The following is a 26589-nucleotide window of genomic DNA, read 5'->3' on the forward strand; positions in this document are numbered from 1 at the left end:
GACTCAGAAGGAGTTCCCTACAGTCCCAGTAAGCTTCAGGATGTCCCCTGTCTCTTTGGACAACCTAGCACAGAGGTCGTCTTTCAGCCTCAGGGTTCCTCTTCCTCTTTCAGCCTCAGTGTTCTCATCTGCAAAATGAAGCCAAATGGGAAGGGAAGATTTTATTAAACTGTCTTTAAGGCTGCTTTAGGTAGTAAGTTTCTATCTAGGAAATTGGAGCCCTCTCCCTTTGAAGACCTGCACCACACTGCTTGCTCACAGAGTAATTGTGCAGCCCTCCCCACCAGTCCTAGGGTATTTAGCCAGAAATTTCTTAGGCTCAGCTCCCTCATATAGAAGGAAAGGGAACAAAGTAAATGGGTATGACAGTCTCTGGGGAGCTAGCTGCTGGGGATACTGCGATGAGTGTGATACTTCCTGCCCTGTAGTATCCAGTGGGGAGGCAGAGGAGTTGGGTCTACAAGGAGAAAGTGGGGGAAAGAAAGGCACTCCAGGTGGGGGGAAAGAGCATGTGCAAAGGCTTAGAGGCAGGAGACAGTGTTGGGATGGGGCAAGTGTAACTGGAACATTGGGGGTGGGGCAGGTGTGTGCCAGGGAACTAGGCTCCTTGCCTGGCATGTGATGGGGAGGGAGAGGGTTAGAGCTCTTCCATGTTCCCAGAGGAAAACAAAAATTTCAACATTGTCAGAAATGTGATGTAGCTGTGAGGAGTCCATGAAACGTCCAGGCACCTTGGGAAACGGAAGTCACAGCCGTTTGTTCTGACAGTGTGAAAACTCACAGCCTTTTCACTAAGACGGATAATGAAAACACAGGAAAACTAGAAATGCTTTGGTTCAACTCTGCTGAGGATGTGACTCCCAGCCTGCCCAGTTTCCGCCCTCTGGCCTGGATTCGTTTGTGTGTGTCAACACTTGCCCGCCTCTCACTCCGCCTCAGTTCCTCGTTTTGTCAGCCATCTTCGCTTCCAGTGTTCTTGGTCACTGTGGTTATTTGAGAATGATGTCAAAGAAGAAATCGCTCTCCCTCCCTGAAAACCTCTGGCGGGGGCCACTTCTCTCACAGTCCCTTCTCCCCTTCCTGTCCACCATCACCTCCCCCTCCAACCCTACAGGGCAGCTGGGAGAAGTCTGGGTGGGAGTGGACACAATCCAGGCTGGGGGAGAGGAGATGGGAGGTTCAGCACCGCGGACAGCGACACATGACAGGCGCAGTAGGAGGTGACTCTTCCGGCTTTTGACGGGGCTGGGTGGGTGGCCTTGAATGCTGACTCAGAAGGTCGGGTGCAGGGAGCTAGGTTGGGGGGCTGATGTTGTCAGAGTAGCTCCCTTCGTGCCCAGAGATTATTTTTCCAAAGGAACTCTCTCTCTCCTTTGTTCCCCAAAGCCTTGACCACCCTGTTCCCAGTCCTCCCCCAGCGCACACACCAGGTTCCATTTCTTCCTTGCCCTGCAGGTCTTGGGTGTGCTCTCCCTCCCTCCCTGCCCCACTCTCCTCCAGCCCCCAGCCTGCCTGTCCCTGGGCACTCAGCCCCACCACCCCAGGCCCTCACCCCTGACTCCTGGGGGAGTTTCTGGCCTGGCAGTCACAGGAGGATCTGGTGTGGCTCATCTACTGGCACACTGTGTGACCTTGGGCAAGTGTTCCCGCCCCTCCCACCTGACCTCCTGGCTTCAGAAAGGGGCTGTTTGGACCATGTCATTTCTGAGCTTGGAGCCAAACCCCATGGTCAGCTCTTGGCAGCCACTACCCTGGTGGGGAGAGCTGTAGGCAAGGGCAGGATGCAGGATGTGTGCTGGCTGCTGCAGGAGAACACAGACAGGACCAGGCTGGCTTGGGAGAGGGAGGGGGGGGCTCCAATGGTGTTTGTGTGTGTGCTGGGGAGGGCAGGCGAGGGCGGAGGGAGAAACGCAGAGGAGCTGCTGGACTAGAACAGAAGAACCCCTTAGCCTGTATATTTAGCTCATCGAGGTATATAAACAGAAACCTGGAGCGGACTCAATGCTCCCCCCCAAGCGTGAGTCATCAGTGCTGCTGCAGCTAAAGTTAGGCTCCAATCACAGGCTCTCTCCCCTCTCCCCTCTCCCCCTCCCCTCCCCCTCTCCCGGCCCTTCTCCCCCTCCCCTCTCCCCTCCCTTCCTCACTCCATCCCCTTACTGCCTCCTTATCTCCTTATCACTTCTTCCCACCTCTCCCCTCTCCCCTCCCACCTTTCTCCCTAAGTCTTTCCTGGATGCTCTAAACTCCATTTCTCCCTGATCTGCCCTTCCCCTTGTGTGCTCTCCCTCTTTTCCTTGATTTCCGCCCCCATTTGTATGCTTCTCCTCTTTCTTTTTCCTCTGTCTCTCTCACTCTTCAGTGTGTCCTTCCCTCTCCCTGAGTGCATTTGGGAAAAGGGTGTCTTTGAACTTGCACTTGTGTTTGTTTGAACCTAGCGATAACAACATGCATGTGTCTGTATGTACTTGAGAGGGGGTGTGCCTGTGTCTGTGTGAATTTGTGTCTTGGTGTGAGGGTGTATTTAACAAAAATGATATCTGTTTGGGTGTACGTGTGAGGGTGTCTGTGGTGTTTGTGAATCTGTGTGAATGTGTCATTTTGTGTCTGTGTGAGCGCATACATGGGAATGTGAGGACTGTGTGTCTGTGTCTCTCTGTGTTTCTTCTCTTTTGGGGGAAGGGCAGCTCTGTGCCCCAGAAGTAAATACTCTGGGTTAAGCAGTGGAGAACCCCTTCCTCAGTTTCCTCCGGGGGTTTGGCAGGCAGGGGGATCTCTGGCCCCTAGAGACTGCTAGCAAGGCAGCTGCAAGCTGCAGGCTATCTAGAGAGTGGACCCAAGCTTGGCTCTTGGGCCCTGCCGCTTTCTGCTGTGCGACCTTGGGCCAGTCTCTCGGTCTCTCTGGGCCATGCTTCTGCATCTGCCAGAGGAGCATGATGACCCTGCTCACCTCGCGGGGGCGGGGGGGGGGTAGACAGGGAGCAAGGGAATTGTGTGCAGAGGCGCAGGTCGATGCTGGTGAGGACATGGTGGTCAGACCCAAGGCCTCTCTGTTAGGTGTATGCTTTCCTGCCTCAGTGGGGCTGGTGCTGCGTCTCCAACTGTGTATTTATAATTTATACTGATGTTCAGGCAGAACTGGAGGCTGGATACCCCCCAATGGGAGTGTTCCCCCATCTTAATTAGTGGATGTCCGCTCCCACCTTCAAGACACATCTTGAAAGCTGCTCTCTGCAGGAAGCCTCCCCGGAACTCTGCTGAGGTGTGGATTTGCCTCCTCCATTCCTCTGGGGGTCTAACACCCTCACCGTGGTCTGTGTCTCTGCCTTCAACATGGGGATTCCTGGAAAGAATACACAAGGGAATAGTGCGTGTGTGAGTGTGTGCGCCCCGGGGACGGTGCAGGAGAGGAAGGATGAGAGATGGAGAGCAGGGGAGGAGCGAGGTGCCAAGAGCTTGGGCTGTTTTAGCCCAGGTTCTGCTCTCCCAGAATGGACAAGTGTCTGGGCCGTCAGCTGAGGTGGTGGGCCCAGACTTTGCATCAGGGACCAAGGAATGGGCTGAGAAAGCATCAGTCCTTTGGCCCCAGGGTGGGTGGGGACTGATGAACAGCACCGCTCCTGGTATGTTCTCTATCAGGGCAGCCAGGGTGATCTGCTCCTCTTCAGATGACCCAACATCCTCATTCTCCATCAGTCTCCCCTGCTTTATTTTTCTGGATTGATTGATCATCATCTGACGTCCTATGTATTTCATGTATTTATCTTACGTATTTTCTGACTCACCCACTCCAGTGTAAGCTCCATGAGGGCAAGGGCTTCATTTTATGTACTGCTGTACCCCCAGGGCCTAGAACTGTGCCTGACACACAGTTGGACACTCAGAAGGAGCTGCTGAAGAGACAAAGATGGCCTGTCATATCCTCCTATGTGATCATCATTCATTCATTCATTCATTCGTTCGTTCATTCATTCTTTTAGCAGACCTCTGATACTTAACACTGTGCCCCACTCTTTGCCCGGCTCCCAGCCTGGCAGGGGCAGAACAGAGAGGTAGCCCATCAAGACTGGGTGGGAGTGGGGGACCCCTGACCCGGCCTGGTGTGATCCCAGAAGAGGAGATGTCTGAGCTGGGCTTGAGGATTCGGAGGCGCTCTTTAGGTGGAGACATTTGATTATGGCTCTTGCTACCACCCCCTGCCCCTTCCCTGCCCTAGGACTACTGCCAAACAGAGGGCAGGGCTGGGGATTATTCTCTAAAAGCCAGAGTTGGTGAAGGCACAGAGTAGGCCTCACAGCTGGGGAACTAGCTCTGTGGTCCTTCCTGGGGGTCTGGGAGGGGGTGGATTCCACTTTTAACAAAGATCAAACCCTGAAAGGGACTATAGCCCTGATGGTGGAATTTCAGGGCCTCTGGGAGGCTGAGGAGCACCCCCCCCTGCCCCTGGGCAAAGCCAGCCTGCTCCCTAAAATGCCCGTCCTGAGCCACCAGGGGTCAGAAGGTTGTAGGGCAGGGGCCAAAGCCACCCTGGGCCGGCCTCTCGGGCCCAGAGCCAGCTCCCACCTGCACAACCCCCACTCATCTCTCCTTGATGGTGACATTGAAGGCGACTTCCTGAGGCTGGACTGCTGGGGCGCCTGCCTTTGTCCAGTCGAGGATAAAAGGAAGAGTTGCCTCCTCTATTATTCTTTCTCCAAGCAGCAGGAGCTGCAGAGAGGGAGAGGGCGTGAGAGCACACGCGCACGTGCATGTGTGAGAGCACACGCACACAGAGCCTGAGGACAGGGAGCAGGACAAACAGACAGAAAGGGAGCCAGACACACCAGGAGACAGGGAGTCACAGAGAGGAGAAATGAGAGCGAGGAGGGGGACAGAGGAAGAGAGATGGAGACAGTCAGAGAAAGGGGAAGACAGAGAAACAGCCAAGGAGGAAGGGAGCTGCCAGGAGAACCAGGAAGAAGGAGAAAGACACCCACAGAGGTAGAGGGCAGGGATGCCCCCCAGCTGTGCTGATTTCTCTCCATTCCTCCCCTCCCTCACCCCTCCCTTAGGCTTCCTTCGCATCTCTGCCCCTGTCCTCTGTCTCCAGCTTCCACACCTCCCTGATTCGCCGTCTCTCCCTCTCGGTGCCTGTCTCATCCCCACTGCACCTTCTGCCTTCCCAGGCTGGGGAGTTTCTGGGAGCCAGGCTGGGGGAGGTATCAGGCACCACCGTCCACCCAGGGAAGGACCAGAAACCAGGACCCTCCCTCCCTCCCTCCTTAAGCTTCCAGTCCTGCTCCTCTGCCCTCTGAAACATCCCTCAAAATCTGTCTCGTCCCTCCTGTGAGCAATACGGGCCAGGCTGGTGCAGGCCTCGGGGCCTCATCTTGCCCTCCGCATTCAGCTCACACAGCACCCAGCAGGGCCTCCCCAAACCCGACCTTGCCCCTCCCCACCCACACCTCCCTCAGCCTGGCATTCAGAGGCTGGGACTTCCTGTTGTTCCCACCCAAGCCTTGCACCTTCATACCCCCAGGCCTTTGCTCCTGCTGTTACCCCTGCCTGGAATGACCTTCCTGCCATGCTTTGGCAGAAAAGCTCTTACCTGCGCACCTCCCCAAGTCCCTCCAAGCCTTCACACAGTCAAGTTCACAAGGGCTACCGTGTGAAGCCTTCTCCCAGGAGCAATGGTTTCCTCTTCTACTCCACTTACCCTGGCTGTCTGAACATGGCTGTCCCCCACCGGGCTGGGTTTTGTCATCGCTGTATATCTAGCCCCTGGCACATAGTAGGTGGTCAATAAGTATCACTGAGTAACCACCCGGGGTAACCGATGGCATGCCGCATCGCCTCTCAGGACCTCAATTTCATCAGTAAGATGGATCTGGAAATGGAAATGACTGCTCAGACCACTGGCTTTCAAGAAGTGCACTCAGCAAATATTGCACACCTACTGCATGCCGGGTTGTGCCTGCCGGATGTTGTGAGGCAGGAAGGAGATGATGTGCCACTGGTCAAGCACCAGTCGGGTGTGAGGGGGGCTTCTGGTGCCTCTGTCTGGGGTTGGGTGTGGTCAGTTCCCTGCTGCTCTTCTGTCTGCCTTCGCGCTGGAATAAACCCACTGCCGCCGCGTCCTCACCCTTGCTGGTTGTAGGCTGCTGCGGTATCGAGTCCTTTCCAGATGCACTCGGACTTGATTCTTCAAACCCCATCCAGAAGCTTCTAGGGTGTCAGTGGCCGCCTTTGGCTGAGAGTCAGGGACTTGCCGCCCGGCAGGAACCTGAGGATCCTGTAATCTGTCCCTTCTCCCTCTGTCTCCAGCCTCCTTCCTGGGCAGGTGGGAGAAGGACCTCTGTCTCTGTCTCTGTCTCACACACACACATACACACACGCTCACCCTGGCGTGGAGTCCTGCTTCTGCCGCTCATTAGCTGCGTGACCCTGGATAATTTACTTAATTTCTCCGGATTTGCGTTCTTCCAGCTATAAAGTGAGCTTCATGATACCTCTCACCCAGAACTGTTGCCAGGGTTAAGTGGGCTAACGGAGTAAATGGGCACCTGTCAGTGGGGGAGGAGGGGTCCCCCTGCTCCTTATCTAGGTAAAACGCCACAACCTCACCCTTCCTGCCTGGACAGGAGTCCTGTGGCCACAGTGACCCCAGGGAGGGTGGGGGATGCTAGCATCCTCCTGGTCCTCTCTGGCTTTGACCTCCCGCCAGCTTAGTCCAGTTGGGGGATGGATTGGCTGGTCCCGGGCCCGGTCATCCATGTCAGCTCTGACTTGACATCCACACACCAGACATGCACTTGCATGAGGCCCGTGTGCATCTAGCTGACTTTCCAGGAGACTTGCAGAGGGAGGGGAACTGGTGCCACAGCCACACAAGCTACTCACATCGGGTCCTCCATGACTCTCTGGGGTGCTCCCCCTCCACGTGACCCTGTCTCCTCCGTTTTGCTGTCCCTCCTTTTCTCTCCCTTCACGCTCCACACTTTCTCTCTGAAACTTCCTCTACTGATCCAGCCTCAACCCCTAGACTGGGCTTGGAGGGCACCTTGGCCTCTCGGAACCCATTCCTCTGCATCCTCTTGGCCCACCCTCCAAATCCCTCCCTGTGTCACCCACAGCATTTCCAGACCTTTCATCGCATAACATGCTCTGGCCCTGGCAGAGGCCTGGTACCCAGTAGATGCTTAATGAAGGCTTTCGGGATGTTGAAGTTCATTTTCGGCCGTTGGTTTTTTCCTATCACAGTGGGCTGCTCCTGGGGCCTGATTCTTAGGTGTTCAGGATGCTGCTTGGTGCTGAGAGCAGTCCCTTCCCATGCCCCAGGGGGAATGTGTTCTAAAGGGGGACAGGGCGGCCTATGTGAGGGTATCATGGGCCAGGTTCTGCTCTGGTAGGTGGGGGCCACTTTGCCAGTGTGGGATCCTGGAAACTTTAACTCTTAGAGTTTTTGAATCTCGGAATCCAGAATCCTAGTTAAGAGCACAGATTCCGGAGCCAGACGCTCTGAATTCAAATACCAACTTTGCCATTTATTAGCTGTGTGATCTTGAGCAAGTTACCTAACTTCTCTGTGCCAACGGCTCCTCCTCTGTAAAACGGTAGTGATGATTTACAAGATTGTGGAAAGGATTAAATGCGTTAATATTTGTCAAGGGCTTAAATGAGGGCCTGGCGCAGATAAACGCTTTGTGTTTGAGAAATAAATCAGTGTGGATTTCGAGGGTATTGGAATCTTTATCTCTGTGTGTTTAGGATCTTTAGTTCTGGAAGGGACTCCATCTCATGTCCGGGAGCAGGAATTCCGCCCCAGTTTCCCTCAGCCCCAGCTTGCTTATCCCCATTAATAGATTCTCCTTACCCTTCTAGCCACTTCAATTGCTAGAAAGTTCTCTAGGGGACAGGAGTGAGCCTGGGATGCTCTGGGAGTAGGGAGTGGGGGGCCTGGTTGGGCTTTGGTCCCTGGGGGAGTGGAGAGGGAGCCTGGGCCGGCTGTCAGCTCAGGCAGGTGTACCGAGGGGACTCCGGGCCAGGGTCCATCTCACTTACCTCCTGGTAGGCCCCCGTTCCCAGGGCATGGCAGGGCCTAATGACTGTGTGCGGCTGCTGCAGCCTTCTGCAAATACCAGGCACAATATAAATAGCAATAATGAATAAATGAAGCTCCCGCAGCCAGCGAGGGCCTCTGGGAGGGACTGCCGCAGCCTTGCCTCTTGCTGAGACCTGGAGTTGCAACCCCATCCCCCAGCAGGTTCAAGGGTCGCCCCGTATCCCCACTTCTTCTATGACCCTCTGTGGCCTCCCTGTGCACAGAGCCCACCCCTGTGCTAAGGGCAGAAGAAAGGAAGAATGGGTAATGAAAGCATAAAGTATTGAGGGTGGACATAAACAGTACCTCTCGCCAGTGTGGATGCTTGAGGGCGGCTGGGGAGGGGGTAATTAGTCCTGCTGGGATGGGGAATGCACTAGAACCGTGGAGGGAGGCAAATTTCTGCTTACGTATGAAAAAGAACTTTGAATGATCAGAGATGCTCAGAGAGCAAAACAGCAGCCCAGAGGAGTGGTGAGGTTAGCGTCACCCCAGGGATGCAAGCAGGGGCCGGGCGGCCGCTTTGGAGCTGAAAAGACCCAGTCCTGAGAATTCGCTATCTGGTGGCTTCTCAAGGTCCTGTCCAGTCTTTTGAACTTCATGAAAATGTTGCCAGAGGACACCGGAGAGAAAGTGAGCTGTGTCTGGTGGCTTCTCCCTGACTTCCTGTCTGATTGCCGTCACTCTCCTGGGCCTGGGGCTTTCCAGCTGAGCCCGCAGCCGGTCAGGGCATGGAGGGCCTGCCCCAGCCACCTTATTTCTGCCTCCATGCCTTGGCTTATGTCCTGTCCTCCTCCTCGAGGCCATTTCTCCACCCATCACCTCTCCTCTTATCTCAATCCCACAGGAGCATTTAAAGCGAGGTGCGGGCCTCTTGCCTTTGGTGAGGCCGTTCGTTGAAAACTCCTGATCTGAAGCCCGCTCCCTTCTGAAATAAACCCACTCCACAAATGGACACCTGGTGGCCGGCTTACTTCATATCTCGAGATACCTCCTAGCCTAGGTGTGCTTACATGACCTTTCATTGTGGTCTGGTGACAAAGGTTTGTCTTGTCTCCCTGGACAGATTTTTTTTGGTATTTAATGTTTGTTTATTTTTGAGAGAGAGAGAGACAGAACATGAGCAGGGGAGGGGCAGAGAGAGAGAGAGAGAGAGAGAGAGACAGAATCTGAAGCAGCTCCAGGCTCTGAGTTGTCAGCACAGAGCCGGACGCGGGACTTGAACTCTTGAACCACGGGATTGTGACCTGAGCCGAAGGCGGATGCTTAAGCGACTGAGCCACCCAGGTGCCCCTCCCTGGACAGATTTAAGGGTAGGAAAGGTTGAATATTTGTTGAGCACCTACTATTTGCCAGGCACGCTGGTGCTAAGCCCTTTCTAGACTGTTCTCATTCTGCAAGGTGTGAACTTTTATTTCCATTTCACAGATGAGGAATCTGAGGCTCAGAGACTTTAAAGGACTTGCCCAAGGTCCTCAGGCTGGAAGCCACAGAAGCAGGATCAAACATGAGTGCTCCTTCCTCCACAGCTCTGCCCATCTGCAGAGCAGATGGCCCCAGGACAGGCCTCGGTATCCGCAACCATCCCCAGCCTCAGCCCAGTGCAGGAACCATCTCCCCTCCCTGAGCCCCCATTTTCCAAGGAGAGGAGGTAGGGGTGGAGAGGGCTGAGTTGAGAGCCTCTCGTCACTCAGGCTCCTGTGGCCCAGGCTGCCCAGGGGAAGTGGAGAGGCTAGGGGCATTTGTAGCTGGAGAAAGAAGCGTCTGTTCTACTTCGGAGCCCTCTCAGAAGCCTTCCTGGAGGCGGTGGCCTTTCAGTCAAGCCCTGAAGGTTGGCAGGAAGCGCGGATGTGGATGAGAAGCGGGAAGCTGGCCGGGCAGAGGAGCCACCTTTGGAGTTGAATCGTCGCCTGCTCCACCATTTAAGAACCGGTGGCTTCAGATGGGCAGCGCCTCTCTTGGGCGGTGGGGGCGCCCCTCTCCCCCAATCTCCCAGTATCTCGGTGAGAATCCGAAGTGTTACGTGGCCAAGCAGGCACCTGGGACACGAGGGTGGTCAGTAATGGGGTCCCTCCCTTTTTACGCATGACGCAGCCCCCATGATAGGACCCTCCCCCCAGGCACGACCCCGAATTTTAAGGGGGTGGCCGCCAGGCTCGGGGCGTCCTGCCCCTCCGGGGAGGGGTGGGAGCTCACCGAGCCGCCGCCGGGAGTCTGTCTGTCGCCTCCACGCCTCCCCCCTCCAGCGTCCCGCGCCTGCAGCTTTCCCCGAAGACATTTGGTGTCAGTATAAGGACGGCTTTGCCTCGCACGCGGCGCGGCTCGGTCTCGCCGCCGCCGCACGTCCCCGCACCGCCGGGCGCTCGGGCTCCTCCGCAGCCCCCGCCGCGCGCAGACCCCGCGCCTCCAGCCCGGGGCCGGAGGCGCGAGCCGAGCCGAGGCGGGCGAGGGACGAGCCCGGACCCCGCGCCGCCGCCGCCGCCGCCGCCGCCGCCGCCGCCGCCGCCGCGATCCTCCCCGGGCACTTGCCCGCCGCTCGGTCCCCGCGGCGCCCCCGCCCCCGGCCCCGGCCCCGGAGCGCCGCGCTCTCGCCCGCCCCGCCGCCCGCCGCGCGCTCCAACTCCGGCGCGGTCCGCCGCTCGTCCGCGCTGCCGGCTCCTCGCCGCCCCTCCCGCCGCGCGCCGTCTCCTCCCGCCATGGCCCGGGCCCCGGGGCCCGCCGCCCACCGCCCGCCGCCCCTCGCGCCCCAGGGGCTCAGCTGATCCTGAATTGGCGGGGCGGGGGGGGAGCGGCTGGCGGGGCCGGGGGTCCCCCTCGAATTCCGGCTTCGGGGGGGCACGCGGCGTCCCCGCGCCTCTAACCTGGACGACCCCCCGCTGCCCTGCCAAGTCCATGCCAAGGTAGGTGGGGGTGGGGGGAAGGGAGGGAGGGCTCCGCTCCGAGGCCAGTTTCTTGGCGCGTCGGGTGCTTTCTTTACTGAGGCGTTTGTTTATTTCTGGGGACCGGTCCCCCCCCCCTCCCCCCCGGACACACGTGTGCCCATCAGGTCGGCCCCCATCCCGTGCTTTCGGGCAGGTGCCTTGGGAGGAAGGACGGGAAACTTTGACCGGTTCCTTCTCCAAGGCCACGAAAGTTCTCTCGGTGCCAATGCTGAAGCCGGCTGAGCCAGCGCTGCAGAAATTTATTCAACAAGTCAGGCTGCCGGCCGCGGGGTTGGGGGTGGGGGGGGGTGGCGGCGGTCTGTGTCTGTCTGTCCCGCTGCCCCTCGGTCGCTGCGGCTCTGCAACCAGCTGGACCAGAGCTGGTGTCAGTGTCCAGAGGGCTGAGCTGGGAGTATTGGCAGAGGGAGAGTAGCAGGAGGGGGATTGAATGGGGGAATCCCAGGCAGGCGTTAACTTTCCTGGAGGCCAAGGTGGTAGTGGGCCCCCTCCCAGGGCAGGACCCCCCCAGGGGGGTACTCAAGGCTTCATTGCATGAAGCCAGGCCAGGGGTTGGAGCGGGGACTCTTGGGGGTAAAAGGAATCCTCAGCAGGTTGGGGCTGGTTATATAATGAGTGTTTATGATGATTGGGTTTTAATTGTCTGCTGGCTGGTGTGTGTGGAGGATGTGGGGGCCAAGAGGCCTTGGCAGGGGGTGGGAAGGCCTCCTGGGGGGGCACGATGCCTGGGGGAGGGGGCTTTCGGATGGGCCCAGGCTGAGGCATCAGTCAGCTGCTCTGCTTGTGTCTTTCTCTTCCTTCAGGGTCCTGGGGGTTCTGAGCTGTGGGTTAGGTTGGCATGTGGGGAGACCCCCTGGGCTAGATTCTGGCCCTGGGAGTCTGGGTTCTGGGTCTAGGTGTGTGTGTGTGTGTGTGTGTGTGTGTGTGTGTGTGAGAGAGAGAGAGAGAGAGAGAGAGAGAGATTGAGAGAGAGCGAGAAAGCTTGCTTGCGTCTCTTGCCTCTATGGTGTGATGGGGTCTGACACGCCATGTGAGGAATGTCCTAAGGCTGGAGTGCTCAGGGTGGCCTGAGCAGGGACCCAGTCTATCCTTCCGTCTCCCACCGCCCTGAGGATTTGCCCGGCAGATACGGCCACCACCTGGGAGCTAGGATGCCGTGCAGACAGGGATGTGGTGTCCATGGGCTTGGCCCGTGGGAAAGGGTCTGGCTGAGGAGATCAGGCCTGCTTCCCAAGACTGCAGTCCTCGTGCCCTGCTCACGCTGTCAGGTCACCTCTTGGATCAGTATTTCCCCTCAGCACCAAGGACTGGCTTTGGAAACTCTTGTCCACCCTTCAGGATAAACTTTTGGTTCAGACTCCAGGACCTGGGCTGGGCTGGGGACAGGGTGGGGAGTCTAGCTACCTCCCTTGCTGCCTCTACCGTCAAGGCTGAGCCAGAGGGAGGGGATGCCAGTGGGTGACAGGGTAGGGCGACACTGAGTGGGGACCAATTCTGAGGCTGCAGTGGGGGGGGGGTGGGGAGGAAAGGGAGGAGGGAGGAGCACGTCCTGGGGGGGTGGGGCTGAGCTGGTCTGACACCAAATTCATGAAGCCCCGTGCGCCCTGGAGGTGCTGCCCTCCCTCCCCAGCTGCTCAGAGCAACCCAGCCCTGCCCCTGGGCACCAGGAGGGTCAGCTCTGGGGAGGGGCTGCAGGCCTGGCAGAAGTACCACCCCCCCAATCCCTTTCCTGTCCACCTCATTCGGGGTGCTTCTGAGAGGGTGTCTTCTAGGCCCACCAGGGGGCATCACGCAGCAGTTCCTGAGTCCCTGTGCCCTGACTCCCCTTGACCTTGGGTGCGGAGGTGGGAGCAGAGGTTGCTGTGAGAACGGCTCTTCTCTCACTGTCACCGGGCGCCAGATGGCCTCCCCCGGACAGCCCACAGCCAAGCCGTCTTAGGGACCGCTGTGATCGTAGCTCCTCCGTGTCCTGGACCCAGCGCCACACCCTCAGCGCTGGGCGTCGCTACCTGTGACTCTCCCAGTCCCCTTTGTCATGCCCCCTGCGCTGCCGTTTCTGCCACCCTCACCTCGCACCCCAAGTGGGACTCCGCTGGGCCTCAGCCCTCCCAGGAAAGTCTGTTTCTGGATACCACTCGGCTCTCCCCCACCCTGGAAGGGCTCCCGCCCCCAGGCAGCTTCTGAGTGCTTTCCAAGGTAACAAACAGGCTCTTGTGAGGCTCCCCTCCGCTGCCTTGTTCTCTGAGTGCCCAGCCCCCAGCTCAGGGTGCTCAAACACCACGTCTGGAAAGATGGGATGCCAGGCTGGGTGTGGGGGTCCAGGGAGACCCCACCGGGCTGCACGGTCCTCCTTCCCTCTTCTCCATCTCTTGTCCTCCTTCCTGTTTCCTTTCTTGTCCTCCCTCCCCCACTGCTCCTTTCAGACCCCTTCCCTCCCTCCACTTCTTTTCTGCAGAATGTTTTCTTCCACACACGTTCCCAAGATCTGCTCTTGCCTTGTGCCCTCAACCCTTGCGCCCACAGTCCAGGGAGGTGTGGGTGTGTGGTCTGTGTTCATGCTCCGTGATCCGTGGTCTATGGATCTCGGTAACTGCGCGTGTGCGTGGGTCTGTGGGGCTGTAGGTCCGTGGGTCCGAGGATCCGTAAACCTGTGGGTGTGTGTGTCTGTGAATCTGTGGATATGTGGATTTTTGGACTCGTGGGTCTGTAGGTCCGTGGGCCTGTGGATCCTGATATCCAGGAAGAAGTGGGCTGAGTCTCTCTTCCTCACGGCTGCCAGTGTAAGGCAGGAAGAAAACAAATCGGATTTCCTTTTCTCTCTTGTATTTATTAAGCACCTACTATGTGCCAAACCCTGTTCTGGTTACTGGGGGACCTAGCAGTGAACAAAAGGGAGCAGACAAAACCTGCCCTCTTGGAGCTTCTGTGCCCCCGAGAGAGGGCCTGGGGCCTCCCCTGTGCCAGGTGCTGTGTGGGCATATGGCTACAGGGCCTGGTTTTCTCTTGTGCCCTTGGAGGGGAGAACGAGGCTGTGTTTGGTACGTAGGCGGTGCAGATTGTGGAGGGCTTGAAAGCACAAGGTGTTTGGATGTCCTTGAACATGTGTGGGGGGCTTCAGAGGCTCGTTGGGCAGGAGAGGATAAGAGGGAAGTAGTTTCTCCAGGATGGAGGCCATGGTCTTTTGGGGCTGGAATTTGGCACAGACCTGAACCTGCCTCACGGACCTTCTCCCTTCATCGCAGATGCCCTGCCTCTGCCACCTCCCCCTTTTCCTGCACTCTGGCCATGATGGTCTCACTGATGATGCATTTGTTAAAGTTTATTTATTTTGAGAGAGAGAGAGAGAGAGAGAGAGCGCATGCAGTGGAGGGGCAGAGAGAGAGGGAGAAAGAGAATCCCAAGCAGGCTCCACGCTGTCAGCGCAGAGCCCGACGTGGGGCTCGAACTCACGAACCGTGAGATCACGACAAGATCAAGAGTTGGACGCTTAATCGACCGAGCCACCCAGGCGTCTCCACTGATGGTGATGCATTTTAAGAAGAATGTCAGGCTTTTCTCTCTCCTTGCCACTGACTGCTGTCCCTGATGAGCAGTGAGGGCCATAGGCAGCTCTCTGTCAGTCCAGGGACTTAGGCCTCCTCCCTGGATCACTCGGCTCTTGTCCTCGGGTGGGGGGGGGGGCGCGAAGGGGGAGAGACACGAGCAAGTTCACAGTCATGGGGTTGGCCCAGAGGGGCAAGGCACTTAGCATCACGGGGGAATCAGCTTCTTGTACAAGTGGGACAGTACCTATCACCTTAAAGGGTTTTTGTGAGGCTTAGGAGTGTCTCTGCTGTGCCTAGCGTGGGGCACACGCTGTCCTCCTTCCCCATTTGCTGTCCCTTTAGTGAGGTAGAGAAGGAATCACGTTTTGCATTTTATACAAGAGGAAATGAGGCTTGGGGAGACTGTGTGTTGTAACAAGAGTAGAGCTGGGACCCGAGCCTGGGTCCTGAGACTCCTGATCCAGTGCTCTTCCTACTAGAACAGCCTCCCTGTCTCCAGGGACCACATTCACCCTCGTTTTTTGAGCTGAAGTAAGACCCAAGGCCCTAATTACTGCAGAAGGAGTAAAAAATGATCAGCAGAGTCGCCTGCTGGGAAATGTTCAAACACACGGATGGAGATTCAAATACAGCTTCACTTGCTGGCACTTGCCATAAGGCTGATAGCTGACAAACAAGTGACAGTGTCTAGTGACAGACGTGTGGACAGGTAGTGGAGGGGGGGGGCGTTGGCGGGCTGCCATGTCCTGTCCACTGCCTGGCCTGCCTGGACGACCTTTTACTGGTAACATGGATTTGGGCCTTCCAGATCCAAATCCTAGCTCTTTCACTCAGTAGCTCTTGACCCTGGGGGCATCCCTTAAACTCTGTGCCTCAGTTTCCTTACCTAGCTAGTGGAGAGAACAAAAACACTTACCTCGCTGGATCGTAACCGGGTGCCTGGCATACAGTAAGTGCTCAACAAACAACGTTGGCTATGACTCTTGTTAGCTGGCCACGGGAGGGCGGTCTGATTCAGTTCACTGAACGCCGCAGAGCTAAGAGGCCCAGCTGTTGATTTTGGTGACGGGACCAACATGATTGCGGCGTGTGCAGGCTCAGCTGGCCAGACCAGAGCAAGTTCCGTGTCAGGTCGTGCACTTGGGGGCCATCCTGGAGCCATTCGTCTTTAGGCTAGAGGAGACTTGCCTTGGCCGCGGTTCCCCTGAAGAAGATCTGAGGAGACCAGTGGACCACATGCACCAGAGATGCCCCCGTCTGACTGGGTTGCCAGTCAGGCTCTGGGGCTCCCAGGCTGCATCGAGAGAGGGCCCCACTGCAGGATCAGGCAGGTGCCCTCTCTGCTCTACTCTGGGTTTTCTGGTCCGGCCCTTGCAGGGGAAAGTGGGCAAACATAAGTCTGACGGGGGATGGGTCCCAAGGAGCAGATGATCTGGAAATTGTCGCCCAGGGAGTGGTTGAGGGAGCTGGTGACAAGAGGCCCGGGGCAGATGAGGCTCCGGGGTGGGCGGGCTGTCGTCTCTCATCTGCAGGGCTGTGGTGCGGAAGAAGGAGCAGACAGAGGTTCCAGGGGCTCTGGGATGTTGGCTGGAAGATTCTGGGAGGCAGCCTCGCAGGGACTTTTCTACAGGCCTCCAGATGGAGGCTCTGCATTGGCGCGCGCGCGTACTCGTGTGTGAGTGTGTGTCTGTGTGAATACGGTGAGTGTGTGAAGTCCACGTTTGGGTTGGCGTGAGTAAACGCTAAGCGTGTGTGAGTAAATGCTGCGCGTGAGTGTGAGAGTACATGCCCGGTTGTGCACGGCTGTGTGTGTGTGTGAGTGTTGCACGTGTGGTCTTTGGGCTGCTGAGCATGTGGTGACCGACTAGGCCCCTTTGGGGTTCCCGCTCTTTTCAGGGACTCCCCGTGTGGGGGTCTGGGGCCCATACGAGTCTAAATCCAGGCACTGCGTTCCTGGGGCTCGTAAGTTCCGCAGTTCTGGAATTGCACAGCCGACGGCTCGAACAAGCACGGGAGACTGTTGCAGGGCCCCTGTGGGCCGGCCCAGTGTCCGGTGGTGTGGCCGGGGGCTCCCGTGTGCCGCCCCAGTGCATCCTCTGTCCTTCTCGCAGTCCTGCCACGGGACTGTTGTCACCCTCATTTTACAGCCGGGTCACCGAGGGCCACTGCCGGGCTGAGCGGTGCCACGGTGGATTGGTGTCTGAGCGGGGACTCCAGCCCGGGTCCTGGCTTCCAGCCCGTGCTCTGAAACATCTTGCTGGAGAATCTGAGGTTATTGTAGTTAATACCTTGGGCCTCGAAGGTTCTGGGTGATTCTAAGATACTCTGAGGCTGAGATTCCTAGATTCTAGTATTCCCAGAATGAATTTGCTGCTTATTCTTTTAGCTGCGACATCAGCTGATGTGTGTGGTTGTCGATAAAGGGGTAAACAAATGGTCTGCCTGTGTGTGCCTGTGAATACACAAACACACGCATGCATATGTATACACACACACACACACGCACACACACACACACACACACACACAGCCTGGGGTGACCAGGCTAGGCCTCAAGGCTTTTTCCACCACGGCTCTGAGCTCTGTAGATACAAGGCCTCTCCCCAGCACGTTCCAAGGGCTCTGGAGGGCCAGTTGGAAGATGCTGGGAGGCAGGCTTCCCCACGGACTTGGGAAGACTTGGAGGGTCTGTCTACACTGGGGGTCTTGGTTGCAGCAGCAGGTATATCGGCACTGTCTGGTGACTCAGTTGGGAGCGAGGACCTGGTCCCAGGCTGCTTTTCCCTGTCCCAGGGTGGTGTCTGTTACGGTTCGGTGCTTGGGCTGTGGAGCGGCAGACCTGAGCTGGGACCTCGACTCTGTCTTGTACCAGCCGAGTGACCAGGGGCGCTGCTTGACTTCTCTGGGCCCCGGTTTCTTTCTCCATAAAGAAGAAATAAGGATGGTCTCTGCCGTACATCAAGGGGCGTCGTAGAAATCGACATAAACGATGCACAGAAAGCCCCTTGCTCGTTGCCTGGCGCAGAAGCAGGCTCAGAGCCTCCGTGATGCTGTGGCGGTGATGGTGGGATGGTGGCAATGGCATAGAGAGGACTGGGGCGGCAGCCCCTGGGGATGGCACAGCTGGCCTCATGCATGCTTGGACACCCACCTTCACGGGGCTTAGAGAGCCTTCCCGTCCACATCACGTGAGGCCTGCTGAGGCAGGCGGGAGGAGGGCTGATCTTTACAGAAAGGCCGAGGCCCCGAGAGGCTGGTGGAGTCGGGAGTGGGGGTGGGTGTGTGCGTTCCAGACACAGTGGGCTTCTTCTCTTGCCACTGTACTTGCCCACAGAGGCCAGTCCAGTTACCATACCGCTGCCTGGCGGGCCTACCCTGGGAGTACTTTGAGGGAGGAGTCTCAGGATATGGAGGCAGCCTGAGCTCTGGGGCCAGAGGGACTCGAGTTTGAATCCACCTGGGTTGTCACCGGAGCCAGTTCTGTCATGTCTGTGAGGCTCAGTCCGCGGACAGGTTGGAGCTCGGAGGCGGGGTGGGGGCGGAGGGGGACAGCTGCCAAACCCTCAAGAGCTTCTAGCAATAGGCGAATAGGCAGCAGGGGACAGGAGCAGACCTTCAGGCACAGGGCAGAAGGAACTGGGACTATACGGAGCAGGTCACAGGGTGGCACCCTGAATGGTCACTGGAGAGCAGGTCAGAGGGTGGAGGCTGGGTGGTCACTGGAGAGCAGGTCAGAGGGTGGAGGCTGGGTGGGCATTGGGAGTGGGTCAGAGGGTGGAGGCTGGGTGGGCATTGGGAGTGGGTTGGGGGGTGACAGGTCAGAGGGTAGAGGCTGGGTGGGCCCTGGAGAGCAGGTCAGAGGGTGGAGGCTGGGTGGGCATTGGGAGTGGGTTGGGGGTGACAGGTCAGAGTGTAGAGGCTGGGTGGGCCCTGGAGAGCAGGTCAGAGGGTAGAGGCTGGGTGGGCATTAGGAGTGGGTTGGGGGTGACAGGTCAGAGGGCAGAGGCTGGGTGGGCACTGGAGAGCAGGTCAGAGGGTAGAGGCTGGGTGGGCATTAGGAGTGGGTTGGGGGTGACAGGTCAGAGAGCAGAGGCTGGGTGGGCCCTGGAGAGCAGGTCAGAGGGTGGAGGCTGGGTGGGCATTAGGAGTGGGTTGGGGGTGACAGGTCAGAGGGCAGAGGCTGGGTGGGCCCTGGAGAGCAGGTCAGAGGGTGGAGGCTGGGTGGGCATTGGGAGTGGGTTGGGGGTGACAGGTCAGAGGGTAGAGGCTGGGTGGGCACTGGAGAGCAGGTCAGAGGGTAGAGGCTGGGTGGGCATTAGGAGTGGGTTGGGGGTGACAGGTCAGAGGGTAGAGGCTGGGTGGGCACTGGAGAGCAGGTCAGAGGGTGGAGGCTGGGTGGGCATTGGGAGTGAGTTGGGGGTGACAGGTCGGAGGGCAGAGGCTGGGTGGGCCCTGGAGAGCAGGTCAGAGGGTGGAGGCTGGGTGGGCATTGGGAGTGGGTTGGGGGTGACAGGTCAGAGGGCAGAGGCTGGGTGGGCCCTGGAGAGCAGGTCAGAGGGTGGAGGCTGGGTGGGCATTGGGAGTGGGTTGGGGGTGACAGGTCAGAGGGTAGAGGCTGGGTGGGCACTGGAGAGCAGGTCAGAGGGTAGAGGCTGGGTGGGCATTAGGAGTGGGTTGGGGGTGACAGGTCAGAGGGCAGAGGCTGGGTGGGCCCTGGAGAGCAGGTCAGAGGGTAGAGGCTGGGTGGGCATTGGGAGTGGGTTGGGGGTGATGGCCATGAGAGTAGCGGTCTCTGGGAGTCCCACGGTGAGGTGGGAGAGGTGTGAGGAAAAAGGACTGTGACAGTGTGACAGTCTTAAGCAGGACCAAGTGAGGCAAAAAGCAAGTCAGGACAAAGTGGACAGAGCTGAGAGCGAGGAGGTGGGAGGGGGGAGTCACGTGTGGTTCCTGAGGCCACGGCGGCTCTTTGCACCTATGTGGTTGTGGGAGGGGTTTGGGCGGTGCTGGGTAGGGTGGCATCGGGGCCGGAGCACGGCCAGGCTTTTCTGCCTCTAAAATATGTCTCAAATCCACCCCTCTCTTCCCACCTCCACCAGCATCCCAGGCCAGGCCAGTCCATCCTTCCTGCCTCTTCTTGGCCCTCCCTGCCCCACCCCTGCTCTTCCACTCTCCCTTTGACCCTCAGAGGGATGGCTTAAAAACACAGACCTGAGCACACTACTCCCTGCGTACAACCCTCCGTGGCTTCCTGTTGCACTTAGAATAGAACGCGAGCTCCTTGCCTGGGCTCACAGTGGGTCCCTGCCAAACACTCAATTTCATCCCCCCCCCGCCCCCCCCCCCCTCGGCTGGGCCACACTGGCCTCATTTCTCTTCCCTAAACACACTGAGCTCATTCCAGCCTCCCAGCCTCTGCACATGCTGTTCCTTCTACCTGGACTGCTCGTCCCACAGATCACGCCCACGCGGCCGGTACCTTCCGGTTCCTGTTTTTAATCTTCGATGTCTCTTCCCTTAGGCAAAGCGCTTTCCCCACTCCCACCTTCCCCCCCCCCCCCCCGTGTGTTTACTTCCCCCGCACATTCTATTCATTTATTCAACGAGTATTTACTGAGCACCTAGTATGTTCCAGGCACTGTTCTAGGCACTGGGAGGGGGGGAGGATACAGCAGTGAACGAGACAGACCATGGTGCCGGGTCCTCTTACAGCCTTCTTTCAGGTTGGGCAGACAGGCACTAAATCATAAAGATATAAATTCATAAATGATACGGTATGTTTGGTGGCGATAAGGGCTCTGGAGCCCAGAGGGAGAGAAATTAATTGACTCGTGTGTCTCCTTTGCTGGAGTGTCTGCGGAATGGAGGCTGGTGCCAGATCTGGCTTACTCACTGGCAGGGCTGCAGAGCCTGTGCGGTGCCTGCACGTAGTAGGCGCTCGGGAAACATTTATTGGACAGATCCATGCATCCTCAGGGCCTGGGGGACAGGGGTTGGGAGTTGGAGGAGAGGGTGTTCCAGGGACAGGGAACCGTGTGAGCAGAGGTCTGGAGGAGGCAGCTGGTGCTCTAGGACCTGAGGAGGGAGGTCCGATGTGGCAGAAGCAAGGGGCCAGCAGGGGGTGGTGGGCGCAGAGGCTGGCACTGTGGTGGGCAGACCTGGAGCCACCCCTTGGGGGGATGTTTTTCAGCCCAGTGGTTGACACGTGGCAGGCCAGGTTGCCTGAAAGCTTATGTAAGGCCCATGGCTGTTTTTCTGGAACTAAGAGCAGAGCCTGGAGCTTGGGAGAAGACTCTGCCTCCCTGACCAGCCGGGCAAAGGGGCAGAAGGTGCCAACTCCCGCCCGTTGCCCCTGGGAGCCAGAGAAATGTCCAAACGCATCAGCCGTGAGCAGCTCAGCGGCCGCGGTCAGTAGTCCGGCGAGCACCACGAGCTCAGTTAGGCTCCAGCTCCCACTGCCCAGCCCGGCACCGTCAGGGTCCTGGGGCCCGGGAGACCCCAGTGCACGAGGATTCAGGGACTGGTGGCCTCTCAGAGCAGGTGGTGAGGGGGCAAGCCTGTTCTTCCTCCTTCGCCATTGGCCAAGCAAGGCCACGGTCAGTCATCGCTAAATCTGGAGCACGGGTGCTGGGACTCTGGCGTCTAAGCGTGCCCTGCTTCTACACTTGGGTCAGCGTGTAGCCTTGTGTGCCCTTCCTTCTCTGGGTCGCAGTTCCTCCGTCTGCACGGTAGTGCCCCTGGGTTGTTGTCGACGTCAGACGAGACCACGACGTGGGAGTGCCCTTGAGCCGAAGTCGGGAGCAGCTATGTAATTTGCGGAACTCATTGCAGAACGAAAAGGCGGGGGCTCCTGGCCAACCATTATTAAGAATTTCAACTTGGTGACAGCAGAGCATTAAACCAAGAGCCCTTCTGAGCGTGGAGCCTTGGGTGGCCACACTGGTCACACTCCCGGGAAGCCAGCCCTGCTTCCCTCTGCTGTTACCAGGCTGTGTGCCTGTCCTGTCCCTTCTCTGGGCCTCAGTTTCTCCAGCTGTAAAGCCAAGAGGTTGGTGTGGCAGGTCTCTGAGCTCTCACCTTTGGGAGGTGGTGGGTGGGGTCCCTGGGCTCCGTTGTACATCTCAGCCTCAGCGGAGGTGTCGTTGCCTCAGGGAAGCCTGCCCTGCTTCCCTCCCCGCTTGCCCAACTCCCTTGGTGTCTGGCCCTGTAACACTCCAACCTGTCCTTAGTCAACACGTGTCATCCCGGCACTAATGTCTGACTTTACACCAACGTCCCTTTTTTCCTTGCAAATTTTGTTTTCGATGATGCCATAAATCTATAACTCTAGTCGCATAAAAAGCCCCACAAAAACCCCAACAGTATCACAATTACATTCTAGGAAGGTTTTATTCTTCTTACTTTCCATCGCCCCAAACTGGGGCTGAGCAAAGTTGACCAGACTTGTCTCAGGACCACTCACTGGGAGTGGATTCTGACTTGGGTGCATCCGGGCCCTCAGCTTTTTCCTAATCCTCGTGGCAGAGTGAGGACAAGGGGCCTACGGACCTGAGGCTGCTCTGTCTGGGCTGCGTCCCCCGTGAGGGAAGGCGGGGTGGGGAGTGGGTGCCAGGCACCCCCTGCCACGTGCCACGTCTCTTCCTCCCCCAGGGCTCCTGGTTCGGCGCCAACATGGCCGAGAGCTCCTCGCCGCCCTCCTCGTCTGCCGCTGCCGCAGCCCCAGCAGCTGAGCTGGGAGTCACGGAGCAGCCGGGGCCCCAGAGCCCCCCTCCCTCCCCTCCAGGCCTGGAGGAGCCCCTGGATGGAGCCGATCCTGAAGTCCCTCACCCGGACCTGGCACCTGTCGCCTTCTTCTGCCTACGACAGACCACCAGCCCCCGGAACTGGTGCATCAAGATGGTGTGTAACCCATATCCTTTGTGTGACGGGGCCGAGCTGTTCCCTGATGGAGCCCTGCCTGCCACACCTTCCTCTGGATAGGAGGCCGTGGTGGTGGTGAGCGAGCTCAGATGGCGGGTCTGGGGGCATGTCGGGGCACGGAGGGCGGACCGATGAGGACCTGGCGTCCTGCTGATGTGAACGTTCTGGAAGTCGTTGATGACCTGGGGGTTGGTTCAGTGCCCGGCTGGCTCAGAGAGTCGTCCGGTGTGAGCCCCGGGTCTACGCTGGGACTGGGGAGGCCGTGTTAAGCGAGACCCTGGCCCATGGCTCAGCTCCTGGTGACTGAGCCATTTGGTTGATGGAGGCCACATGATGCGAGTCCGAAGGGGACCCTGTGGGCGTGGACCCCGAGGCGGCAGAAGGCAGCCTCACAAATCTTCTTGCCTCCACTTGCTGCCCCTGGTCTGCCCGTGTGGCCCCTGTTATGACCCTTCGCTATTTCCCACTGCCCTGGAGGAGTAGAGCAAAGTCCTCCCCCAGCCCACCAGGTGCCACCTTACTGCTCCCCCTGCGTTCTTCTAGGCCTCAGGGCCTTCCCACGTGCTCTTCCTTGTGAAACGCTTTTCCCTTCCCTCTCCACCTGGCACAATCCTTCACTGCATCCTTCCGACCGTGGCTTAAGTGTCACCCGCTCAGGGCAGTGTGCCCTGATTCCCCCTTGGCCTCTCCGTTTGTTGTCACTCTCTGGTTGTGGCATTCCGGACCTACCATCTGCCTCCTCCAGGGAACCGTCAGGTGAGCGGCACACGGACCGAGCGTGTCTTGTTTGCCGCTGGACCCCAGCACCCAGCACCCTGCACGGTGCCTGGCGCGCCACGGGCTCTCTCTCCTTCAGTGTTCGCCGGGCGCGTTTTGGCGGTGTCTGAGCTGGGTCTCCAGTAATGAGCGGTGTTGGGTGGACAGGGTGGTGGGGAGGAGGCTACCTCAGGAACAAAGGCCAGGAGAAGAGAGGGACGAGGGAGTGAGGGACAGTGGGGAGAGAGGAGGCGGAGGGGGGAGAGGGAGGCTTGCAGGGGTCTGAGTGAGGAGCTGGCCTGTGTTCTCAGGGCAGCGGGACCAGGGCGAGTTTACAGCAGGGTGTGATAGGGAGAGATCAGTGTGTTAGAAGGATGGCTCGGTGCCGTGTGGAAATGGGTCGTGGGGTGAGCCCAGGAGGAGGAGGAGGAGGCTTTGGGACCCACACATGGTGGCCTCTGGTTTTTGGGGCCCACCAAGCAGCACAGAGTCTCTGGCAGGGCTTGAGGCCACCCAGGGTAGGGCCTGAGCCCAGCTCTGGACACCTGGCATACCCGGGATGCAGGCTGGGGTGATGAGGGGGCCCCCAGAAAGGCTGGGGGAGGCAGCCATGCTGAGCCCAGGACTGCTGGCCTCCCTGCTGTGTCAGGGGCTGGGTGATGACCTTAGAAACCCGAGGCTCTCTGCTGGCGTGGGTGGAGTGTAGATCCGGGTGCCCCTAGCTGGGTGGAGGACCAAAAGCCTTCACGGTCCTTCTGTGGGACAGCTCAGGAGGTCTCAGCCACAGTTAGAGGGTCTATTCAATAACTCTGTTCACCCAGTGCTCTCTGACATCAGCCCTGGGATCGTGGAGGACAGAGAAACATAGCTAGCTGGTCTGCCCTGAGGAGCTCCCGGGGGCAGGGGACACAGGCACCATCCATGGGAACAGTTTTAGTACAGTATGTTGGGGAAACCTTAGGAGCCTGCAGCATGTAAGCTGGGGGGTGGCCAGGCCAGGAAAAGGGGGACCACAGGAGCTTTGGGCCTTTGAGGGAGAGAAAGGCTCACTGGAAGACCGGGGAGACAGTGGAATCGTGTCACAGGGACCTTGCCTGGGTGGGACAGAGGTTGATTTTGGCTCTGCCATTGACTGCTGTGTGACCTTGGGAAAGTTGCTGTACCTTTCTGAGCCTCATAGGGTCCAGACCGTTAAGACTGGGCTGGGCTGGGCTGGAGGCATGGCTCAGATTAACTTGGCCTGGGAGTGTGACCTAAAAACAAGGGTCTGGATGACACGGCCTTCTCTAGCTCTGGGAGCCGCCTGGGGTGCCAGCCATGGTTGCCCACACCCTTGACCTCAGGCACTCTGGGCCCTGATCACTGAGCAGCCCGCAGAGACCCTTCCAGGTTGCCACATTTCTGGCCTGTCGGGCAGACAGAGCCCCTGGGGTCCTCTGGCCTTTGTCCTCACCAACGCCCTGGGCTCCACACCGTGAGCCTGTGGGAGGCTGCGGTTGGGAGCGCCAGTGAGGCCAGCCTCGGGAGGGGAGGGGAGGGAAGGAGACCTGCCCCTGGGCAGAGCTGGGCTTGGTCCTCTGTCTCAGGGAGAGCCCTGGGTCCCAGTGTGTGGAAGCCGCGTGGGGGAGGAGGGCTGTCAGATTCAGCCCCCTCCTTGGGGAGGGACTCCGCAACACTGGGAGCTGCTCAGAGCACATTGGGCTCCCCGGGCCCCGTGACAGAGCTTCTGAGGCTGGGTCGAAAGATGAAGGGTCTCTGCCTGAACCGGCTGCCTCGCTTCCGAGTTCCCTCCTAGACCAAAGATCTGATGACTCTGCACTGGAGCAGCTTCAGAAGTGTCAGGTTCTGGGACTCTCCAACTGGAAGCTTCTGTGATTAAGTCTAAGCGTTCAGAGTTTAGATTTAAGGCTCAGGGCCATTAACATTCTAAGCCTCTGCCATTCAAAGCCTGTAAAGTTCCGTGTTTCAAAGAGGGCATGAGTCTGAGATTTGGTGCCTGTGGCTGCCCGTCATATGTGTTTGGAAGTCTGAGGACCCGAGATTCTAGGCTTTGTGAACACGATGGTTCGGTGCTAAGATTTCATAGCCTGAGTCGGATCGGTGGGAGAGAGGCTGAGGCGGGTTTTTGCAAGTGCAGGCCCACATGACCTTGGTGTCCGCAGGGGCGCTGGAGCAGAGACTTGACGGGGGGGGGGGGGGGTGCTCAGGCTGGGCTTTAGGGTCCTGGTGTGTGTGTGGGGGTGTCTTTGATCAGGTGATGCAGGCTCTTGGATTCTTCCCTGGCCAGAAACCTCCCTTCCTCCCCTCCTCCTTGGGAGAGACCTCAGGGAGGGGGCAGTGCTTAACCAGGGGGCTCCTCAGTGGGGGCACTGTTGGCATCTTGGGTGTGACAGCATTTTGTGGTCCAGGCTATCTGGCAAATTACAGGACATTTGGTGTTTTTGTCCTTAAATATTAGTAGGTAGTGGCCCCCAATCATTGTGACATCCATAAATGATCGTCCACACTTCCAGACTCTGCACGGCTCTGCTTCCCATCAAGAATCCAAAGGAATGATGGACGTGTAGGCCTCAGGGTCAGGCCGGCGGGAGCGGCTATCAGGCCCGGCGGGCCAGGGTCGGGGCAGGGCAGGCTGGCGGGGTCTGCCCAGAAAGACTGTCCCCAGCGCTGACGTCCATGGTGCACGAGGGGCCCTGGCTCAGAGCCAGCTGCCCTGTGGAACCCGGTGCTCCCTGACTCAGCCCCTCACCTAGCCCAGAGCTCGGCCCTGAGTCACCACCTGACTCACTGGAGAGTCAGAAGGCTGCCGGGACCCTCCCTGAGCTGGCGAGCCGGGGTGGGAAAGGGCCGCTCACCCAAATGTCAGCACCACCGTCTGCCTGGCCTGGGCCTCGAGAGTGCACCGTCAGCCAGGGTTTCAGCCGGGAGGTCTCTGGGTCTGAAATGTCAGGGGATTGATTGCGCGGCTTGACTCATGGGTAGCTGGCATGTGGCATGTGGAAAATGCTGGGGCCCTGAGTCAGACAGACCCAGGGGCTCCTGCCACCTCTGATTTGCTGTGTGACCATGGGCCAGTTTTTCCCACCTCTCTGAGCCCCGTTTTCCCACCGTCAAATGGGGGTAGTACCCTCCCCCCCTTCACAGCAGTGCACGATGACCTATGTGCAAATGGAGTTCTGCAGACTAGAAAAACTACCACACGTGTAGGGGCGCCCGGGTGGCTCAGTCGGTTAAGCGTCCGACTTCGGCTCAGGTCATGATCTCACGGTTTGTGAGTTCGAGCCCCGCGTCGGGCTCTGTGCTGACAGCTCAGAGCCTGGAGCCTGCTTCGGATTCTGCGTCTCCCTCTCTCTCT

At 58.5% G+C, this 26589-nt stretch overlaps 1 protein-coding gene across 1 annotated transcript in view; it reads left to right on the forward strand.

The window, feature by feature from the left end:
- The first annotated feature begins 10565 nt into the window (after window positions 1-10565).
- CACNA1I (calcium voltage-gated channel subunit alpha1 I) overlaps window positions 10566-26589 on the forward strand; it is a 114523-nt gene continuing 98499 nt past the window's right edge. The window contains exons 1-2 of the mRNA XM_053894858.1: window positions 10566-10977; window positions 22209-22467. Of these exons, the coding sequence (XP_053750833.1) occupies window positions 22230-22467 (238 nt within the window). The 5' untranslated portion in view covers window positions 10566-10977; window positions 22209-22229. The remainder of the gene's footprint in view (window positions 10978-22208; window positions 22468-26589) is intronic.

This window comes from Panthera pardus, unplaced genomic scaffold (genome assembly GCF_024362965.1).
Source record: "Panthera pardus isolate Hobbes unplaced genomic scaffold, ASM2436296v1 HiC_scaffold_6, whole genome shotgun sequence".
Classification (NCBI taxonomy): Eukaryota; Metazoa; Chordata; class Mammalia; order Carnivora; family Felidae; genus Panthera; species Panthera pardus.